The sequence below is a fragment of the Ctenopharyngodon idella genome, chromosome 16 (assembly GCF_019924925.1).
Source record: "Ctenopharyngodon idella isolate HZGC_01 chromosome 16, HZGC01, whole genome shotgun sequence".
In the NCBI taxonomy this organism is placed as follows: domain Eukaryota; kingdom Metazoa; phylum Chordata; class Actinopteri; order Cypriniformes; family Xenocyprididae; genus Ctenopharyngodon; species Ctenopharyngodon idella.
The window spans coordinates 9,877,731-9,899,225 of NC_067235.1; the positions used below are offsets into that span (position 1 = coordinate 9,877,731).

Genomic DNA, 21,495 nt, shown 5'->3' on the forward strand with positions numbered 1-21,495 from the left:
CTCATCAGGCCTAACAACTTTCGTGCTCTAAGTTATACGCCAGCTCAACAGGAAGTCAGTTATTATGGGTTGTTTGAAAAACGAATGCTCTGGAATTTGATACACAAAACCCTAGAAACGGGCGGGGAGGAGGGGCTCTACAGCGCCACCTTTTGACAAAAGTGGGGGGATTAGTTTTAACTACAGTCACCAAACTTAGTACACATATTGTTCTCAATAAGCCGGACAACTTTCTAATTTACAATCATTAGCTCAGACCAAAAGGAAGTAAGCTATTTTGTTTTGAATGTGGATTTTTTTTAAAAATCCACATCTCGCCATAAATTCGTTGCCTTGCCACTATCACTTTCAAAGTGCTTTGAGATCACCCTCTTATTTTTACCCAATTTGCTTCAAACTTCATCAGAATAATGTCAAGACACGGTGAATGTAGACCTTTGAAAAGAATTGTGATTACTTGAACACTGTTGCCATGGCAATGCATCAAACTTTAATATTCGTTTTGGATGCTTTTGAGACTCTTAGCATGCTTCAAATTGCATGAAACTCGACACACACATCAGAGATGTCAACCAGTAGACATGGGCAAAACCGTAGAAATGGGCGGGGAGGAGGGGCTCTATAGTGCCACTTTTTGACAAAAGTGGGGGGATTATTTTTAACTACAGTCACCAAACTCGGTACACATATCGTTCTCATTAAGCCGGACAACCTTCTAATTTACAGTCATTAGCTCAGACCAACAGGAAGTCAGCTATTTTGGTTTGAATGTGGATTTTTTGAATAAACAAGCTCTGAAATTTTAACTATTCATCTTAGGGGATTCATGCAATCGCCACCAAACTTTCTGAACATGATGACAAGATACTAAGGATGCTAAATTGTGAACGATTATAGGATATCTCGAATGGTGTTGCCATGGCAAGGGTTTAAAATAAGAACAAAAAGGTAAACAGGAAAATAATTATATTTACAAACCAAAATATGGAAATATACATCCTTGTTTTCAATATAAAATAATACAAGTATTATACATAAACACATTTTAATTTATTTTTTAATTTCAATAAGTATGTGTAAGTTAAAATTAGGCAGATAACTGCTCTTTGGTTAAAATAATTCTGATAATTTTCAAATGTCATATATAGAATAAGCAGTAAAAGGCAGCATATACCTATTTTTAAACAGGGTTGAGAAAACTTGAGTTTTTACAATACTGTTCATTGAAAACACTGTTTTAGGTATAATTATATTTAATAGGTATTCTATTTGGATGCATATATTTAAACATTATCAAATACAAATAAAGAGCTGGCTGACTTTCCATTTGTTGACATGGCATGGTTATATTCAGATGGTAAATATCATATATATAGGTTAAAATTAACAACAGAGCTATTATAATCAACTGCAATTTATTTCCATATAATAATTACACTCAAATAAAAACAGGAATGTTTGTGTGCAACTCAGTTAAGGTAGTTTTCATAAACACTTGTCTTTATGATAAATTTATTCAAGCATACATATATAATTAACAGTAAATAAGCTCCTCTCTAGTGTTTTTTATAGCTAACTAACAATATGTGAACAAGAAAAGTCTCGCACTCAGCACTGCCGTTTGAACTGAGGCTCTACAGCGATCTGTCATGTCACAATTAAGAGTGTAAAAATGGCATTTATTATTTGAATTTCGTGATAAAATTTACTTTGTTTCTTATCACAAGTAACAAAGCACAAAGCTATTTACGATTATTCAATGAGAGGCGCGCTACAAATAATGTTTGGTGTAAGGAACAACTGCGGACATGGCTTAAATTATGATTGATTTATAGGGTCAAACAGAACCTGTTTTAACTTCGCTGTTTTTGAACTGTTGATGTGTTGTTGTCTCGTTAACTTGCCCTAAATTCAACATGAGAGATTTTCTTTACACACAGCATGAGTTGCAGTCTGACACGTTTTTTCCACACCCTTTTGATTGACAGGATATCATCTGCCCTCATCATCGGCTGTTTTTAAACAATTGGCCGATGGCTGCTAGTGAAAATAATTGCTTTTATCAGCTGATACCAATTATTGGCCAATACATCGGTGAGTCTTTAGTATTAATAAATGTATTTGGGTTTCAACCAACCCATAGTCCTCAAAAGGTGCTTCACCCTACCCTGTGGCACTAATTTAAACTCAATGAATTTCAATGTAATTTACTGAATTTCAGTTTTAAAACAAATGAATATTTCATTTGTATTACAGACACACATACACAGACAGAATGACTCTTATTGACCAACATACTTGAGTATCTCCAGTGAACAGTTTGGGTCTTTCAGTCTTTCTGAGAGCAGCTTCACTCCTGAGTCTCCTGGGTGATTGTAGCTCAGATCCAGCTCTCTCAGGTGTGAGGGGTTTGAACTCAGAGCTGAAGCCAGATAAGAACAGCCTTCCTCTGTTACCATACAGCCAGATAATCTACACACACACACACACACACAGAGAGAGAGAGAGAGAGAGAGAGCGAGAGAGAGATTATCTCTTAATTGATAGAACTGATAAGAAATAGAATTGATAAGTCATCAATGCTCAGTAATGTACAGTATCTTTCAGCACTCTGAATGACATGAACTCTGGCTACAGGGGTTACTTCTGCACTTTTTGGTCATTGAACATTTAGTGTCCCTACATCTATATTCCCTTACATCTATATTGTAAAATTATTAAATATGGTGAAAATAATTAAATATGATTAACAGAAGTAAGGCTAACAAGTGAAGTCTCATGATTGTACATTGTGGTCTAGGAGAGGGTTTTTTTTTTTTCCTACAAGGTACATCCTATGTGTGTGCTACCCATAGGGTGTACCTTGTAGGTAAAAAAAAAGTCATAATAATGGGCTCAATTTATATTCTTTCAATTTCAACACACACAGACATTAAATACCCCCATAAATACCTTAATATTTTCAGTTTACAATTTGTACTCTTGAGTCCATCAGAAATCATCTTCACTCCTGAATCCTGCAGGTCATTATTACTCAGGTCCAGCTCTCTCAGGGGGGAGTTTGATGATTGTAAAGCTGATATCACGATTTCACAGCACTGACCAGTGAGATTACAGCCAGTAATACTACAACAGTGGAACAAATGCAAAAGTTATTTAACTAAACAAAGGTTCTCACCATAGTGGATTTTTTCATCGTTATACAGACAACACACTGCTTTATAGTGCTTAGTATAGTTCTTTATAGTTTATAGTATAGTTCTTTATAGTTAAGTGAAAACACAGGTTAGTAGATTAAATTAAGGTAATGAAAAACTGGATGTAGTGGCATTTCTTTCTGCTAAGTTCTGATAAAACAGAAATACTACTTGTTGGATCAAATGCCTCTTTAACTTCATTCATTTTTGAGTGAATTGAATTGATGTTCAGGAGCTTTTTTTTTACATTTATGAGGCATTTTCATCTACACATACGTAGCATGTTGTCCATTCATGTCAAATACTTACAATTTAATCAATTAAATACAATATATTCTCAATCTCAACAATTATAGCTGTTACCTTTAAAATCAAATATAAAAGTAACTGCACACAGTAGAATGATGAAATATCAAATGTTAGATAACAAAAAAACAGGATTTTGCCTGGAGCGAGGAACATTCTGTCTTGCATGACTTTCTTCTTACTATAGTGAATCTTGGTGTAGCTAGAGTAGGAAACTCAAAAGTGCAGACCAAGAAACTCAGGTATCTCTTGAGCTAGATTCTCTATTGAGAATGTGCCGTTTCATGCTCCACAAATTCCTGGGTACGAGCAGTTAAATCAACGGACACTCATTTCTAAATAAACCTCTGCAAATTACCATACATTTAATGCATTTCAAATGCTACTGGCTTTCGATATAAAAATGCGTCATATTAGCTTATCAAAAGTATGTCAGCAAAGCCACAAACACAGCAAGGCATCAACAAAACTCAGTTTTATTTTTCAGTAAATGCAGGACTGCAACAACTGCAATAATGATTCTAGTGGCTCTGATCTAGCATTTGCAGAGGCAACGCATAGATTAGGGTTGTGCAGATGGCAGTATATTTAAGACTATTATGAATATTCAGCCTATCATTCAGACCGTGTACACTTGTCTGGTGATTCATGGACGCATTTAATTTGTGAAGCTCGCGAGAACCAAATTGACTTATTTTTTGTGGTCTATTGCGATTAAATGGTCAAATACATAAATTATGTCAAAATGTTCGTCTTGCCGAGTATTTAGGTAAATATAGTGTACAGCATAATATCGTACTTTTTACTCCACTACAATTCCTAAAAAAAACATTTCATTCCTTGTTACTTTGAATTGAAGAAATCATCACATGCTCCAAGATGCGACAGAGGTGTCCAATTTGTGAACAAGCTGATTAGCCTGTTAAATCAGTTTGCAAATCGCACCAAACGATTCATTCGTGAATTGGACTGATCCGATTGCAGCTGTTCTCGAGTCATCAACTTACAGAATGATCCGTTCAGAGCGAGTCTCAGGTTAACCGAATTCACAAGTCTGATTGAAAATGAGCCAATAACCGAGAGATCCTCGGAACTTGAGTGCAAGCAAGACCGATGACGCGAATAGTAAGTTACAAAAGGCAAATTTTAGGATTGATTATTATAAATTAAATTGATATTTAGGTCACAACTGTCAGTTGTTAATAAACAAAATTTTCTGTAAAAGGGCAAGCTGTTTAAGACAGCCCACTGTAATGCTTGAATGCGGTCCACATCACCATCTCAACGGGGTAGGTTTTAGGTAAAAGAAAACCAAAAAAACCAAAAAAAAAACAAAAAAAAAAAAAACAACCCTAAACATAACAGTAAAATAATGAAAATTAATGCCCAGGCATCTACCCTGCTGCCGTAGCAGATCAAATAATATAAAAATAGTATGTTTGCATAGTGTTCTTAAAATTTTATGCATTTAGCCGTGATGTCTGTTTTTAATTTTTTTGTCAACATGCATTTTGTTTTTCCTTCCACTGTGTCTACACCGGATGCGAGTGGTCTTTTGACACATTGCAATGCAACGTGTCAAAAGACAATAGAACGCGTTATAATCAGTGATGTTGTCTACACCTGATGTGGTGCGACACAACAAATCCCGATTGTATATATGACGTACTCCAAGTACTCGCAATACTTCTCATAGGAAGGACAAAGGGATTTGCAATGGTCACTTTGTCGCATCCAGAGTAGACAGCTTTTAGCTGTTGCGGTGCGATACGATGCAACCCCCCCATATCAGGTGAATGATACATATATATCTGCATCCACTAATCTTTCATACTTGACAATTCATAATGATGTCAGACCCAGCAACCCCCCTCCCCCAGTTATTCTGAGCAATAGGATTATATAAAATATGTAATATAAAATTAATATAAAAGTATACAAGTACATAAAATTACAAAATAAAAATTAATCTATCAGTACATGCTAGTTGACAGTCGCCTTTAGTGCTTTTGGTGTGTTCAAGCTCAGCTTTTTGGCCGAGACCTTGGTGTCATTTTGACTCTGAGCTTAAGCTAGCATCAACGAGTCAAAATGACACCAAGGTTTCCCACGAGTCTCTCTACTCCCCTCTAGTGAGGGTCATTTTTAGAGTTCTGCACTCCCGAGCTCTGATCATCAGTAGAAGGCTTCTTTCAGCCTCCCTGGAGGATCAGTGTTTGTTAGGCTGTAGTTTCTACCCCTTTCAGTCTTCCTTCTAGACCTTGCTTGGTCTAAGGGTATTAAGAAGTTTGTGTTTTAACTCCCCTCAGATAAGCTTCTGGTAGAGCTATAGGCTGTCCCCTTTAGGACCCTAAGTAGAATATCCAGCCTCCAGAATGCTCTGTTTCTAGCATTCTGTGGATCCAAGGTCGAGCAGAGTACTCCCCTCGATCTGAGGGTTGGGAAGCACTTTGCTGAGTCCTGCTCCCTAGGATGCCCGTCTCTTTGTCCGGTGAGGAGTTGGCAGAGCTGGGTAGTAATGGATTACATGTAATCTGGATTACGTAATCAGATTCCAAAAATCAAGTACTTGTAATTAGAGTAAACTACTTTTTAAAATACTCCCATTCAGACTACAGTTACTTTTTTATGGATTACATGATTACATATTATGTACACAATGACAGTAAGTTGTTCAGAATTCATTGATTCTTCATTAATTTTTAACGCTTATATTTTTTTTCATAATGAACCTGCCGCTTATATATGGTCGTGATTCTTGGAGTTTTTCTGGCGGTGAGGGGGAAATATAGATGAAATATAGATGAATATGCCATGCTCTGGAATTTGATATACTCCTCCTAGGCGATTAATCCGATCACCACCAAGCTCGGTCAGCATGAAGTCAAGACATTGATGATGCTAAATTGCGAGCAGATTTTTGATATCTCAAATGGTTTGGCTATGGCAACGAATAGTCTGCATACATTGATTGATTTTGATTAAACTTCAGCTGTGTGTTCGTTGTAGGTGTCTGATCACATGGATGTGACTATTGTGAGTCAAAGTTATAGTACCACCAACTGGCAGCAGGAAGTGTGTCACATTCAAAATGCTTTGAGATCACTTCTCTTATTTTTACCCGATTTGCTTCAAACTTAATTAGAATAATGTCAAGACATGGCAAATGTACACCTGTGAAACAATTCTTGATATCTTAAACACTGTCGCTTTGGCAATGCATCAAACTCTAATATTCATTTTGGATGCTTTTGAGACTCTTAGCATGCTTCAAATTGCATGAAACTTGACACATGTCAGAGATGTCATCCAGTAGACACGGGCAAAACCCTAGAAACGGGCGGGGAGGAGGGCCTCTATAGCGCTTACACTCATTAGCACCAATCAACAGAAGTCAGCTTTTTTGGATTGAATGTGGATTTTTTTTTTTTGGAAAATCAGGCTCTAAATTTTAAACTTCTACTCCTAGAGGATTTATTCGATTCAGACCAAACATTTTTAACATGGTGCTAAGACATTTAAGAAGTTAAATTGCAAATGGATATTTGATATCTCGAACAATGTTGCCATGGTGAGAGATTAAAGTAATTTAAAAAAATGGGAAACAGGAAGAGTCTCATATCTTCTAAACAATACATTATAAGCATTAGATTCCACTCTGCCTAGAATTTAAACCTTTCATTGCTGTGCTTTTGCCTGCATTAAATGATAAGAAATCTCTTAGGCCTTGTCTTTTTTTTAAGTTTGAATAACAAAATAAATGCATAGAACCAGTTCATTTGTTGGGCACTGACAATATTGTTTTATATAATTAATTTAACAATTACGTTAATAAAAATATAAAAAGACCTTAAGATAAATATTGGACTTCTGGACTTAAAATATGTCAAGCCACAAAAGATAACTTTGCACTCATTTCAAAGTGACCTATGACATCCTATGATATGAAATTCATCTAAATTTAAATGATCTCATGGATGTGGCTGTTGTGGTTCACAGTCATAGTGGCACAAGGTGGCTGCAGTAAATGGACGTTTTCAAACAACTTTTTTTTTTTATAGTTCTTTTACATTTACCCGCTATAAATGCATAATGCCCACCGTGCACTGTTGCCCTAAAGCCACCGGGGTGGCGGTGGTGCCGGGGCTTGGGCCTGTCATTGCTGCTTGCAGCTATATTTATTATGGTTATTGTTATTATTAATGTTATTATTATATGTTTTTTCCCCCCCCCAAATCGTGCAGCCCTCCTGATATCAGCATCTTCACAGTTGTTTTGCAATTGCTTACAGCAGCATGTTATTCAGTGTTCTACTGCAGTGGTTCCCACCCTTTTTTCCAGGAGACCCCTTTTTTAACATTCAAAATCCTTAACGCATGCAACAACAGCTCCTTAAACATTAAAATAATAGAATTAACAACTACGGCCAAATTTGACTTGCTACATAATAATGTCTTGTATTATATGTTCAAATAAAGTATTGACCAAAATGTCTTATAAAATGATAAACCTAATATTCCTTTAATACGTTTTTAAGAAACAGGATGAGTCAAAATGATTATTTAATCAGCTCAATTAATAATTCTAGATACCTTATTATCCGAATTAGAATCAGAGTTGCTTTAGAATGCACATTAGCTTATTTTCCATCAACTTGTTCAAATTTACAACAGCACATAAAAATGTTGTCTGAGTTTCATAAACAAAAACCGCAGACAGGCTGAATGAAAATGTAAATCCATTCTCTGTCAGTAGGTGGTGCTTTTGTAACAGCAGAAATAGAGCTGTTTCCCTGGTAACCCCATAAATAAAGCAGCTACACACCACGCGCTACACAGAGGGACGATGCCATCAAAACTTTTCTCAAGGCAGTCAGTTCCCTTCAGAGATACATTCATAGAATTCATTCATACTTTAAATAACATACATTAATTTCCCTCAGAACTCGGTTGTAAAACCTCTCACTTCTTTCCGCTATTTATTTATTTTTTCTCAAACAAAACCTACACTGCATGCTGTATCTGTGTTAGTACTTACTTTGCTTAATACTGGACAGTATTTAACGCAAGTTTTTCAAATCCTGGCAATCAAATATGGGTTTAATGATGATTAAAATATTAAACTGTAATACTAACCGTCGGAAATTGCATCGTGGTTTATTGTCAAACTGGTAACCATTTCCTCATTAACCCTCAAATTACAGTGAGCTTGGCAACCCCTCGTAAATCTTTAAATCCCCCAGTTTAGGAAACACTGTTCTACTGTATTACCGTTAACTTTATTGTGATTATTAATACTTACATTTGTCAAATATATATTTTGTAATATGTTCACAGATTTCTCTTAGTTCAATTAGTGTAATGAGACATACATGTTAAACAAACATTATTGTAAATTATTTCTCTTTATTTCCTTCTGTAGACCATACAATATCACAGCTGCATACCTCAAAAGCATATTCAAAATTGTAAAATAAATGACTCATTATCAAGAATCTCTTCTCCACTCCTGATTCTCTAACCAGAATCTGATCCATATTCAGCCACCTCAACCAGCTGAAATCTTGACTGTAGTAGAACTTTGCTACAGCGTCTATGCAACATTGTACAGTTAGTACTGTGTACAAAGAGGATCACAAATACATTCAGAGATGAATGGAGGATGAAATATAACCAGTATGCTTGATCTCCTTGTTGATATCCTTCTCCTTCATGTGAGGAGGGGAGATCTTGTCTGAACTTTGTTCTTGAGGCAGTCACATTAGTATAACTTCAGCAAAATTTGCGGGCAGAGTCCATGTCAATAATGTAGCAATGCGAGAAACAATGCTTACTCAGAGGTCACTTACAAATCATGTAGCTTACATTGGTCATTGCAGTGAATTTTCATGTTCAAGTTCATGAACTTGAATCTGATCCTTGTGGGGAACAAATCCCTCACACAAAATTCCTGACTGCACAATTCCTATTGAGATGATGCGGGTTTGCCTATTAAATTTGCAGAGCAACACAATGAAAGCAGCTGTAGGATAACTGAAAATGTCAACTGATACGAGCTTGACTAACGTGATCTGCTTAAGGTTGCTTTGAAGCAACCTGTCTCTCACTTAAGATCCTGACATGCAATTGCATGCTGTGAGGTAGAGCTGTTGCCCTGGGCAGGTAGTTATGTCAACACACAATGAAGACTGAGCTCATGAATATTAATCAGTTGCTGCTGGCATTAATAGGAAATCTTGAAAGATGTCCAGTCATGTTTCAGTAGGGCCCCAATTAACTCCCTGGGGTCGGTGTGTTGATACCAAGATCGCAACTTTCATTTTCATTTCAAGGACTCAACTTGATCAAGCCGATGATTGTGAATGGTAAGTTTTTTATTCTTAAGTTCTTTATTCTAATTGCGATATAGTGTCTGTTAATATTAAACCCCAAAAAGACTGTTTAAATATGAATCCTGCATGTTCTGTGTGTCTCTGTGAATGAATGGTGCAGATGTGCGGTTTCGTTTAGGCTACTACACATAACTTACATTAGTAAACATGCCATATTGGCTTTTCCCAAACTATATTGCTATACTGAGATGAGTGAAATCGACTGAAATACATAATAAATACTGAAATAAAATGTGTTAGCAATGTATTAAGTTGCACATTAACATGTATAGGCTCTATAATATAAAAAATATGATTTTTTTTTTTTGGCCTGTTTTGGACAGATTATTAAGTGTTTACTGTGAAATAGCCTAGTGCCACATCAGTGAAGCTTTTGCTCGTAATGAATGATGAAAATTCAGCTTTGCATGACAGAAATAAATTATATTTTAAAGTATATTAAAATAGAAAACCATTATTTTAAATTGTAATAATATTTCACAATATTGCTGTTTTTTTTCTGTATTTTTGATCAAATAAATGCAGGCTTGATAAGCATGAGTCTTCTTTCAAAAACATTAAAAATATTTATGTGTCCAGTCTTTTGACTGGTACTGTATATAATTAAATAATAGGCCTATACAAAATTTTCTCCACATGATGTGCAGTAATACATGCATGCATGCGATCACAAAAATCATGTTTTCTGCTAAGAGTGGACATTATAATAATGCTAATACAGTAGTTGCTATGATCCTGTTATCAGCATGCTCACAGATGTTTTTTCTTTTTTCTCACAGATTTCAATCATAGTGACCAGATATTGGCCCACATTGGACATTCTGCATGAATTTGATGGTGAGATCACTGACTGGAAGCAGGAAAGTTTTTTTATTTTTTATTTTTCATCCAGTGCATAAAAATGTCTCGGGTTACGTTTGTAAGCCTGGTTCCCTGAATAGGAAACGAGACACTGCGTTGAATCGCATTGGGATCACCTCTGCGTGATTACGTCTTGAAGCACTCGTGAAATCGAACCAATAGTGTGACAGGACGTCAGAGCGGGTGACGTCACGGACCAGGAAACTATAAAGCACCCCTGAGAACAAAGAACGCCAGCCTCTGATATGGATGAAGCAGACGCTCACAGGCGTGCAGGGAGTATGGCTAAGCAACGCAGCGTCTCGTTCCCTATTCAGGGAACCAGGGTTACAAACGTAAACGTAAGACCAAGTGCCTGTCTGTTATCTTTGAGACGAGAGCACCGCGGACCCGGAGTGGAGCCCAAATCCAGGTTATAAAACCTAATAAAGGTGTGCTGAGATGACCACCCAGCCACATCACATATCTCGTTGATGGGAACTCCCGAGAACAAAGCTTTTGAAGCAGCCATACCCCTAGTGGAGTGTGCCCGGACAGCCAAAGGTGAAGGCTGCCCGGATGACTCATAGGCAAGAGAGATGGCCTCGACCACCCACTTGCTCATTCTCTGCTTAGACGCTGGGCCTCCTTTCTTAGGAGACCCGTAACAGACAAATAACTGATCAGTCTTTCACCACAGGGCAGCTCTGTGGACGTAGGTGTCTAAAGCCCTCACCGGGCACAGCAGATTTAGTTTTTCCTGATCCGGGTTTGTAAAAGGTGGAGGACAAAAGGCCTGCAGAACAATGGGCCCTGGGACATTGGTGGGGACCTTGGGTATATACCCAGGTCTATGATGCAGGAAAGCCTTGACCAATCCAGGTGCAAATTCCAAACATGAAGGAGCAACAGAAAGTGCTTGTAGATCTCCAATTCTTTTGAGAGATGATATAGCCAACAGAAATATGGTTTTCAAAGTGAGGAACTTTTCAGATACTTCCTCTAAAGGTTCAAAGGGAGCCGCAGCCAACCCTTCCAATACAATGGCCAAGTCCCAGGACGGAGTTTTTGTACGCACAGCAGGCCTCAGTCTCTGGGTGCCACAGAGAAAACGTATAACTTGGGGGTTCTTTCCCACAGAAACATCCCCCAAAGGAGCATGATAAGCGGAAATAGCTGCAGTATAAACCTTCAGTGTAGAAGGAGATAGACCATCCGAGAACTTTTCTTGGAGAAATTGCAGTACATGACTGATAGATGAGTGGAACGGGTCCACCTGAGATTGACTACACCAAGTAGCAAACAGCTTCCACTTATATGCGTAAAGTTTTCTCGTGGACGGAGCTCTGGAGTGGAGTATGGTCTCCACAACCTCAGTTGAGAGACCGGATTCTATGAGCTCGGCCCCCTCAGAGGCCAAGCCCACAGTTTCCACAACTCCGGGCGGGGGTGAATTATCATGCCGCCCGTTTGGGACAGGAGGTCCTGCCTGACTGGAATCTCCATGGGGGAGCCTTCTAATAGGGACACTAGGTCCGAGAACCATATTCGGGTCGGCCAGAACGGGGCTATTAGTATGAGACGGACCGTATCCCGGCAAACCCTCTCCAGAACTCCTGGGAGCAGAGCAATCGGGGGAAATGCATACAGACGCAGCCTCGGCCACGTCTGTACCATGGCATCCAACCCCAGTGGGGCTGGATGGGTCAGAGAATACCACAACGGGCAATGAGAGGTCTCTTTCGAGGCAAATAGATCGACTTCTGCGCGACCGAAATTCTTCCAAACGAGCTCCACCACCTCGGGGTGGAGTCTCCACTCCCCGGGCCTCGGCCCCTGTCTCGACAGGATGTCTGCCCCCACATTTTGATGCCCCAGGATATAAGCTGCTCTCAGGGAGAGGAGCTTCCCTTGAGACCACAGGAGGATCTGATGGGATAACTTGCACAACTGGCGAGACCTCAGACCTCCCTGATGGTTGATGTAGGAAACCACCGACATGTTGTCTGTGCGAACTAACACATGGTGGCCCCTCAGGTCTGGGAGGAAGTATTTGAGTGCTCGAAATACCGCCATCATTTCCAGCCGATTTATGTGCCAGGAACGATGATGGTCCTCCCAAAGACCCTGAGCCGATCGACCACTCATGATCGCCCCCCAGCCTGTGAGAGACGCATCCGTCGTTAGCATTATGCGATGACAAGGAGCCCCCAACACAGGTCCCTGGGACAGGAACCAAGGCTTCTTCCACATGACTAATGCACGAAGGCTTCGCCGCGTGACCTTGATCATGCGGAAAGGATTTCCCCTCAGAGAAAACCCCTTGGTCCTGAGCCACCACTGTAAGGGTCTCATGTGCAGCAGGCCAAAAGGTATCACGTTGGACGCAGCTGCCATCAGACCCAACAGTCTCTGAAACTGTTTTACAGTGAATGACTGGCCTAATTTCACCCCTTTCACGGCTGAGAGAATGGAATTCACCCGAGCAGGAGACAGACTCTAATTGAGCTAGAATCAACCAATCATCGATATAATTTAGCACACGGATGCCCTGGAGTCTCAGGGGAGCCAGAGCTGCATCCACGCACTTCGTGAAGGTGCGGGGTGAAAGAGATAGGCCGAACGGAAGAACCTTGTATTGGTAAGCTTCGCCCCCGAAAGCAAACCTGAGGAACTTCCAGTGTGAAGGGTGGATTGACACATGAAAGTAAGCGTATTTCAGCTCTATTGTCACAAACCAGTCCTCGGACCTGATCTGTGTGGTGATCTGTCTGAGTGTAAGCATCTTGAACTTGAGCTTTTGCACTGAACGATTTAACATGCGTAAATCTAGAATAGGACGCAACCCTCCATCCTTCATCGGAACGATGAAGTAACGGCTGTAAAACCCTGACTGCTTGCTGGGAGGAGGAACCCTTTCTATAGCTCCTTTTTGCAAGAGTGTCATAACTTCTTGTTCCATAACCAGAGACTGCTCGGGGCCCACCACTGTAGGAAGGACCCCCTTGAACTGGGGCGGGCGAAACCCGAACTGTATTTTGTAACCCTTTTCTATCGTGAGCAGCACCCATCGAGAGATGTTGGGAAGACGTTTCCATTCTTCTAGAAATTCTACTAAGGGAACCAGTCTCTCGAGACTGGCCTCTGGTGTGTTTTGAGCATTTGACTCGGCACCCTGAAGCGGCGCACCGGCAGGGAACAGCCGAATCAAACGCTGGCCGGCACTCCTCAGAGGGTCGGTGGGGACCACTGCGCCCTGAGGCACACGAGGTGGCAGGGTTGGCAGAACGGCCCCCTGAGGGGTTAATTTTATAGATTTTAATACAGAACCCTCTTCGGAGGGGGCTGCCCTCAGAAGTCCTGCGCCACTGGCGTCAGGACTTCTTCAAAGCCTTCCTCGCGATAAAGACAGTCCGCAGATCTGTCTTACCCTTGGAAGGCTTCTACTGTGTCGCCCGTCCCGGTCCCCAAGATCTTTGCGGGGGAGCACAGGCAGCGACACTTTGTTTTTGTTGCGCTCTATGCACAGATGAGGAGCTGGTAGATGGCCGAGGCTGCTCCTGCTCAGCAGCCTCGGCGGGGAGAGAGCGGCGAGGGAGGAACTTTTGGAAGGCCGCTGACTGTTTCTTGGCCTCCTGGAACCTCTCGACGACCGAGGTGACTGAGCCGCCGAAGAGGCCCAGGGGAGACAATGGCGAGTCTAAGAGCACGCTTTTATCTCTTTCTCGGATGTCAGAGAGATTTAGCCATAAGTGCCTCTCCGTGGCCACCAGGGCTGCCATAAAGCGGCCGATTGTTTTTGCCGTCTCCATGGTGGCACGAAGAGCTAGATCGGTGGCTTTACGAAGTTCCTGAATGGTCTCAAAACTCGCCTCACCGCTCTCATCAATCTCCCCCAGCAGGTCGGCCTGATAGGCTTGCAGGATCGACACTGTGTGTAAACAGGCTGCAGCCTGACCTGCTGAGGCATATTTCTTTGCCCACCAGGGCTGATGTTGTTCGTAATGGCCTGGTGGGCAGCGTCGGGGATTTAAGGGACGATGCAGACTCGGGCGAGAGATAGCCCACAAGCACTCTTCGACCCGAGGCATCGTCCCATAACCATGTTGTTTCAGCCCCACGATGATAGAATATATCGATGTCTGGGGGGCTGTACACTCTATATTGAGCCGGCTTCTGCCACGATCTCCACACCGAGGTGTGGAGATCGAGGAAGAACGGCAATCCCCGACGCTGAGGCTGTGACCAGGCAGGCAGAAAGCGCTTATCTAACTTGCTTTTCTGCCGTGCTTCAGGTCTTTCGGCTGGCCAGTCGATATTTAATTTAGCCACAGCCCGAGTCACAACCTCTAACAGCTCCTCATATGCTGGAGATGAGGATGGCGAGACCTCTTCTCCAGCCTCGACGCTCATCACATCCAACTCCTCAGAACTGGATAGATGAAGCGCCGGTGCCTCTCTGCTGGGGGAAGAAACCGCAGCGCGTGCTTCCACAACCAGAGGAGAGACACTGGGTCTGGCAGGTGAGGGCCGAGATAAGGCTGGGCCCGTCTCTAACCCCTCCACCAGATCCATTTGTGAACCCCAGGAATGAAGCCGTCGCTGTGCCTCAGCAGCAGTGGGACCCGATCCCTGGGGAACAATCGCCGCGGCGCCTTCTTTCTCTTTGTCGAAGAACGCCCGGCGTGAACGGAGTGTACGGAGCGTTAGTTTTTCACAATGTACACAGACAGCTCCCTCGAGAGCTGCCTGGGCATGCTCCACTCCCAAGCAAGCAACGCACATCTTGTGTGTATCCCCGCCCGTGATGAAGCGAGGGCAGGGAGGAACACACTTGATAAACTGCTGCTTGCTTGTCGCCATAATAAGTGTCTTTTTGATATATATATATATATATAATATATATGTTCTTGGTGAACAGAAAATACTCTTGTCCTCAGATGAAGAGATATTTTTGTTTGCTGTATATGTAGCGGACAGACAACACCAAATAAGACACACGAAAACACAGAGCGCTGTTGAAGACACAGAAGCTGGCGTTCTTTGTTCTCAGGGGTGCTTTATAGTTTCCTGGTCTGTGACGTCACCTGCTCTGACGTCCCTTCACACTATTGGTTAGATTTCATGAGTGAAAGGGAACACTAAACACCTTGGAATGCCAGGTAAGTGATGTTAACTTATCTTTGAACAGGATTTATTTCCAGTTATAACTGTGTACTCAAAATGTACCTTTTACTCTCATTTATATTGTTAACTATGTAAGAAATAATAATTGACAGGCCATTGAATTCATTGAAAATAATGCACACCTGAGGTGGTAATGCAGCCACGATGCAAAGCTGTTGAATTCTAAACATTTCAACAGCCTGGAGTCAATTATTCTGCTTATACCACACCTCAAGACACTGTTCCGATGTTGTATTTCAAGACATTTGTCAGGTTTTTGTCCTTAAAACACTCTTGTGTGTGGGATTAATTTCTTACACATCTCATCCCAAGCCTCCGTTGCTAATTCCAAAATGTCATTTCAGAACTAGTAACGAAGTCTTGAGCCTTGATAGCAGAATAATACAGTTGATACAGCGGCAACTGCGTTACAGTTGAGAGAGAGAGAGAATAAGCAGCATATGTAAATTAGCCTACCTGAGTCTGTGCGTCTCTCATGGCAGCAGTGTTTCTACTAATAGTGAAACTGTAAGTTTATCTACCTCAAGAACTGCACAGTTATTACCTTGCTGGTGAGTCATGTATCTTTTAAGTAACTATTTTACTGATTAATTCATCAGAGCGGGGCTGACCAAACGTTTCTGTGCAAGTGAGTGTCTGTAATATACAGTATGTGTGTGGGTGTTTCTGCAACTATGGGCACTTTTAAGTCCCAGTAGTGAAATTTAAGGTTTATGTTAAAATTTGTCATCTGATGCCTCATAAATATAAACACAGTGTCATTACACACCTTGACATTAAAAATAATGAATGAATAATATTATTTAAAGAAAAATTATGAAGCATTTATAGGCCCACACACCATTTTTGCTCATGTCCCACGCCTGTGGTCTCAATGCTGATATACGTAAAATTAGCTAATTCTTTTACAATATGACATTATTTCAAATGAACTAGTTTCATTTAAATGTTACTTTACACCATCTTAAAGTTTTTTTTTGTTTGTTTGTGTTTGTTTGTTTGTTTGTTTACTAATCATTTATATGATTTGTTTCGGTAACACTTTATTTTTGGGGTCCAGAATAATGCATTAGTTAAGCATTAATTAATGATTAACTTGTTCACAATTAAGCATTAATTAAGAATGAACACACTAGTAATTAATGATTAACTTTACATTTTAAGGGTCCAGAATTATGTATTAGTTAAGCATAAATAAACTAGCAATTAATGATTTACTTGTTCACAATTAGGCATTAGTTAAGCTTGGAAACAATAGTAATTAATCATTAACTTAACATATAGTAGGGGATATTAGCCATTATTTACAAATTATTAAACATTTGAAAGATACACATTTATGCTATAAATAAAAATAAACTAGTAATTAATGATTAACTGAATGTACAGCAAATGCTTTTTAGTCATTATCTACAACTTAATAAGCCATATATTATTTTTGTGTAGTGATGTAATTATATTTCTGTGCCATTCTATTAAGTTAACCGAACAATAAGCTAGTAATTATGTTTAATTTTTTATGGTTTTCAGTTATAAATTGCTAAAATAGTATAATAAAGACAATTTGACCCCCAAAGAGAAAGGTATATCCACATTAATTATGGCACTTAAGAGTGATATTCAAGTTTATTAACCACAATAAGCCAATAATTAAGGCCAAACTCCCATCAATACATAAAGGCAATTTGACCCCTATTCTAAAGTAGAAGTTAAATCCTTATTAATTATGGCACATATTGACTGATATTCAAGTTTATTGACCACGATAAGCCAATAATTAAGGCTTAACTGCCATTAATACAGTACTAATAAAGGCTATTTGGTACTATTTGGTACTATGGTACTATTGGTAGTACTTTTAACATTTTCTTAATAAAGTATTGTGATTAAGTTACACTTTTCTGTCTGTTATGTTTTTCTTTATAACTACATATTTTTAAGAAATGGTTATGGGTAGGTTTAGAGGTTTGAGTGGATTTAGTGGCTCAAAATATCGTTTTAATGCTATTTTGTTACTAAAATTGTAATTTTCCTAAATATTTCTGTCCATTACGTACATTTTATATTCTCTATAAAATGGTTATGTTTGGGTTTAGGGATGAAACATTTATCTATAAAATGGTAAAAGGGAAATTATACAGATATCTTTATGATACAAAATAATCGTATATATATATATATATATATATATATAGCTGTAAAAGCATAATGTTTAAATGTTTACGTTTAAATGTTGCCAATAAGTCCATGTTGTATCTTTCACCATTTAACCAAACGTACAAAAATATGGAAGCCCGTTTCCGCCACTAAATAAAAAATAAAAACAGTAATTGCGACTTTTTATCTCAGAATTCTGACTTTTTATCTCGCAATTGCAAGTTTATATCTCACAATTCTGACTTTATCACAATTCTGACTTCTTTTCTTACAATTAAATTACTTTTCAATAAACTCACAAATCTGAGATATAAACTCACAATTGCATCATATAAACTCGCAATTACATGATATAAAGTCAGAATTGCGAGATATAAACTCGCAATTGCGTAATGTAATGTAAATTCTGACTTTTATTTCTCGCATTTCTGACTTTTTTTCTCACAATTGTGAGATATAAACTCAATATTGTGTGAAACTTCATTTCTCGCAGTTCTTACTTTGCTTGCGTTTCCTTTCATTGCGGCTGACCATCAGGATTGCTGCTTCATTATTATTCTACATAAAATGGAAGACATCATAAAGGATTATTTTCAGCGTGGATTTACCAATAAAGAAATTTTGATTTTACTGGAGGAGACACATAACATAAAGATTAGTCTTTGGACATTAGAACACTATGCAGGAATATGCATAGCATGTTTCCACAGTAACCTTGTACATGAGTACAGCATTTAAAGGAAAAAAAAAACAGCTTTTACTGCCATCTAGTGGGCTTAATAGGGTTAAGCATTTTCCTCCCATAAAGAAGACGCTTAACGTGGCTTAATATACTAAGACAGTGACATTAAAAGACCAAACTTAGTAAACACTATACTAATAAAGCATACTATACAGAAAAATTGGTTTGTGCAGAATTTGGTCTTTTAATATCACTTGGTAGGACATTAAGCCACGTTAAGCGTTTTCATTATGATTTTCTATGGGAGGAAAATGCATTGCGTTCATATTCTGGGCTCATCTGCTTCGCTGAGTATAGTATGGTTTATTAGTATGATGTTTACTGAGTTTGCTCTGTTAATATCACTGTCTTAGTACATTCAGCCACATTAAGCGTTTTCACGTTTAGGACCCCACTGCGTTCGTTAGCCCAGGGCCCCGCAAAGGCTTAACGCGGCACTGAATATAACTTTTACTTTATAATAGGCGGTAAAATTGTTTTAGTACTGTATTAATGGCCGTTTAGCCTTATTCTCAATAAACAATAAACTTGAATATCACTCAATAAGTGCCATAATTAATGAGGATTTAACTTTCACTTTAGAAAAGGGGGTCAAATTGCCTTTATTAGTACTGTATTAATGGCAGTTTGGCCTTAATTATTGGCTTATTGTGGTCAATAAATGCCATAATGTGGATATACCTTTCACTTTGGGGGTCAGATTGTCTTTATACTATTTTATCAATTTATAACTGCAAAACCATCAGTAATTAAACATAATTATTAGCTTATTGTTCATTTAACTTAATAGAATGGCACAGAAATATAATTACATCACTACACAAAAATAATATAAGGCTTATTAAGTTGTAGATAATGACTAAAAGTTGTTTACTGTACATTCAGTTAATAATTAATTACTAGGTTATTTTTGTTTATTTATAGCATAAATGTGTATCTTTCAAATGTTTAATAATTTGTAAATAATGGCTAATATGCCCTACTATATGTTAAAATAATAATTAATTACTATTGTGTCCATGCTTAACTAATGCATAATTGTGAACAAGTAAATCATTAATTGTTAGTTTATTTATGCTTAACTAATGCATAATTCAGGACTTTTAAAATGTAAAGTTAATCATTAATTACTAGTTTGTTCATTCTTAACTAATGCTTAATTGTAAACAAGTTAATCATTAATTAATGCTTAATAATGCATTATTCTGGACCCTTAAAATAAAGAGTTACCTTTTTTTTCATCTTAATACACCTGTCCTACACTTTTGAGTCTTTACCGCAACACTGAAAAAAGACTCTTAATATGACATTTGTTCAAAGCCAAACAATAGACTGGGCCTGATAGACTGGGCCACCCCTATGGAGGTAGATTTGTAGCTAATCTCCAAATAAATAGATTATGATCCACAAATAAATGTAAAGATTTTCACAAAAAATAATCATATGCACAAATAAATAGAATGAGCTCCAAAAATATATATTTGGAGTATCACAAAAATTAATTACATTCACAAATAAATAAAAAGATTTGCTAATAAAAAAACATATTCACAAATATGTTTTTATGTGAAAAGCACAACTCTGCCTGCATTTATTTGTGAATCACCACCTGTACATTTGTGAATTGCTTTCTGTGAATTTGTGGATCGCTGCACGCATTTGTGGATCTCTTTCTGCGCATTTGTGAATCACCTCGCGCATTTGTGGATTCTGGAACAATTCTAGCGTCAGGACTGCAGACAAATCCACAAATAGGTCGACTCCACCCACCGACTACTCAAGCCAATCAGATAACGGCCACGTTGCACTGACCAATTGCAGCACACTCTCGCTACAACCAATCATGTTTTGCTTTACAATCGGGGGCGGGAATTGAGCTGAAGCTGTTTGTGTGATAAAAACACCCCGTTTACAAAATGTAACAGACTTTATTGTGATTAATCTTTTAATTTGTTTTGTACATATTTTTGTGGGTGTAATTATATATAAGGGCTGCATTATCCGTCTTACAAAGAGGGACTCTCTTATTTTGACGTGTATTATGGACTGAGTGTTACTGATCACTGCAGTAATGAACAAGAGAACGTGTCGTGCACATTATTACGTTTCATCTGAGTTTTCTTACGGATAGAAAGTTTACCAGTTTGTTAAGCAACCTGAAAAGGCATCAGCTCTTACAGTGATTATCTGGAGTTAAAAACGTACATTTCATGGTAGCTAATGTACAATAAAACTTCATGAAACTCATCAGTAATGTTTCGGCCATCATTCGGACGGGGTCCGCTACACAAAAGATTTTTGGAGTATATTCTTTATATTGCCATCAGGATCAGTGAATCGGGATAAAGGCTATGCACGAATTATGATCATTCACAGATCCCCAGCTATAACACCTCTCTACCTGACGCGAGCGGGGTGGTATGGCGCGATGCAGCAAATAAGGCATTATAATCATTATAAACAAACGGATTACATTATTAGTGTCCATGTACATGCAGCTATACTGTCTACAAGCGGCACGGTGAGAAACGATGAGTCAGTGGCAGTAAACGGATGTCCCGTTCAACTTGCACATGTATAATACCAAATATGAGCCTGAATGAGCATCAGTGATGTACCAGTACGAGCCTCGGCATCACTATGGTTTTGGATCATGCAAATAAAGAGGTTGCAAT

General features: G+C 38.8%; 1 protein-coding gene across 9 annotated transcripts in view; it reads right to left on the bottom strand.

Moving 5' to 3' along the window:
- LOC127496803 (NLR family CARD domain-containing protein 3-like) overlaps positions 1 to 21,495 on the bottom strand; it is a 72,226-nt gene that overhangs the window by 9,956 nt on the left and 40,775 nt on the right. For all 9 annotated transcript variants that reach the window (XM_051864587.1, XM_051864588.1, XM_051864586.1 and 6 more), the window contains 2 exons: positions 2,953 to 3,126; positions 2,299 to 2,472 (listed from right to left, as the gene is read on the bottom strand). In XM_051864587.1, the coding sequence (XP_051720547.1) occupies positions 2,299 to 2,472; positions 2,953 to 3,126 (348 nt within the window). The remainder of the gene's footprint in view (positions 1 to 2,298; positions 2,473 to 2,952; positions 3,127 to 21,495) is intronic.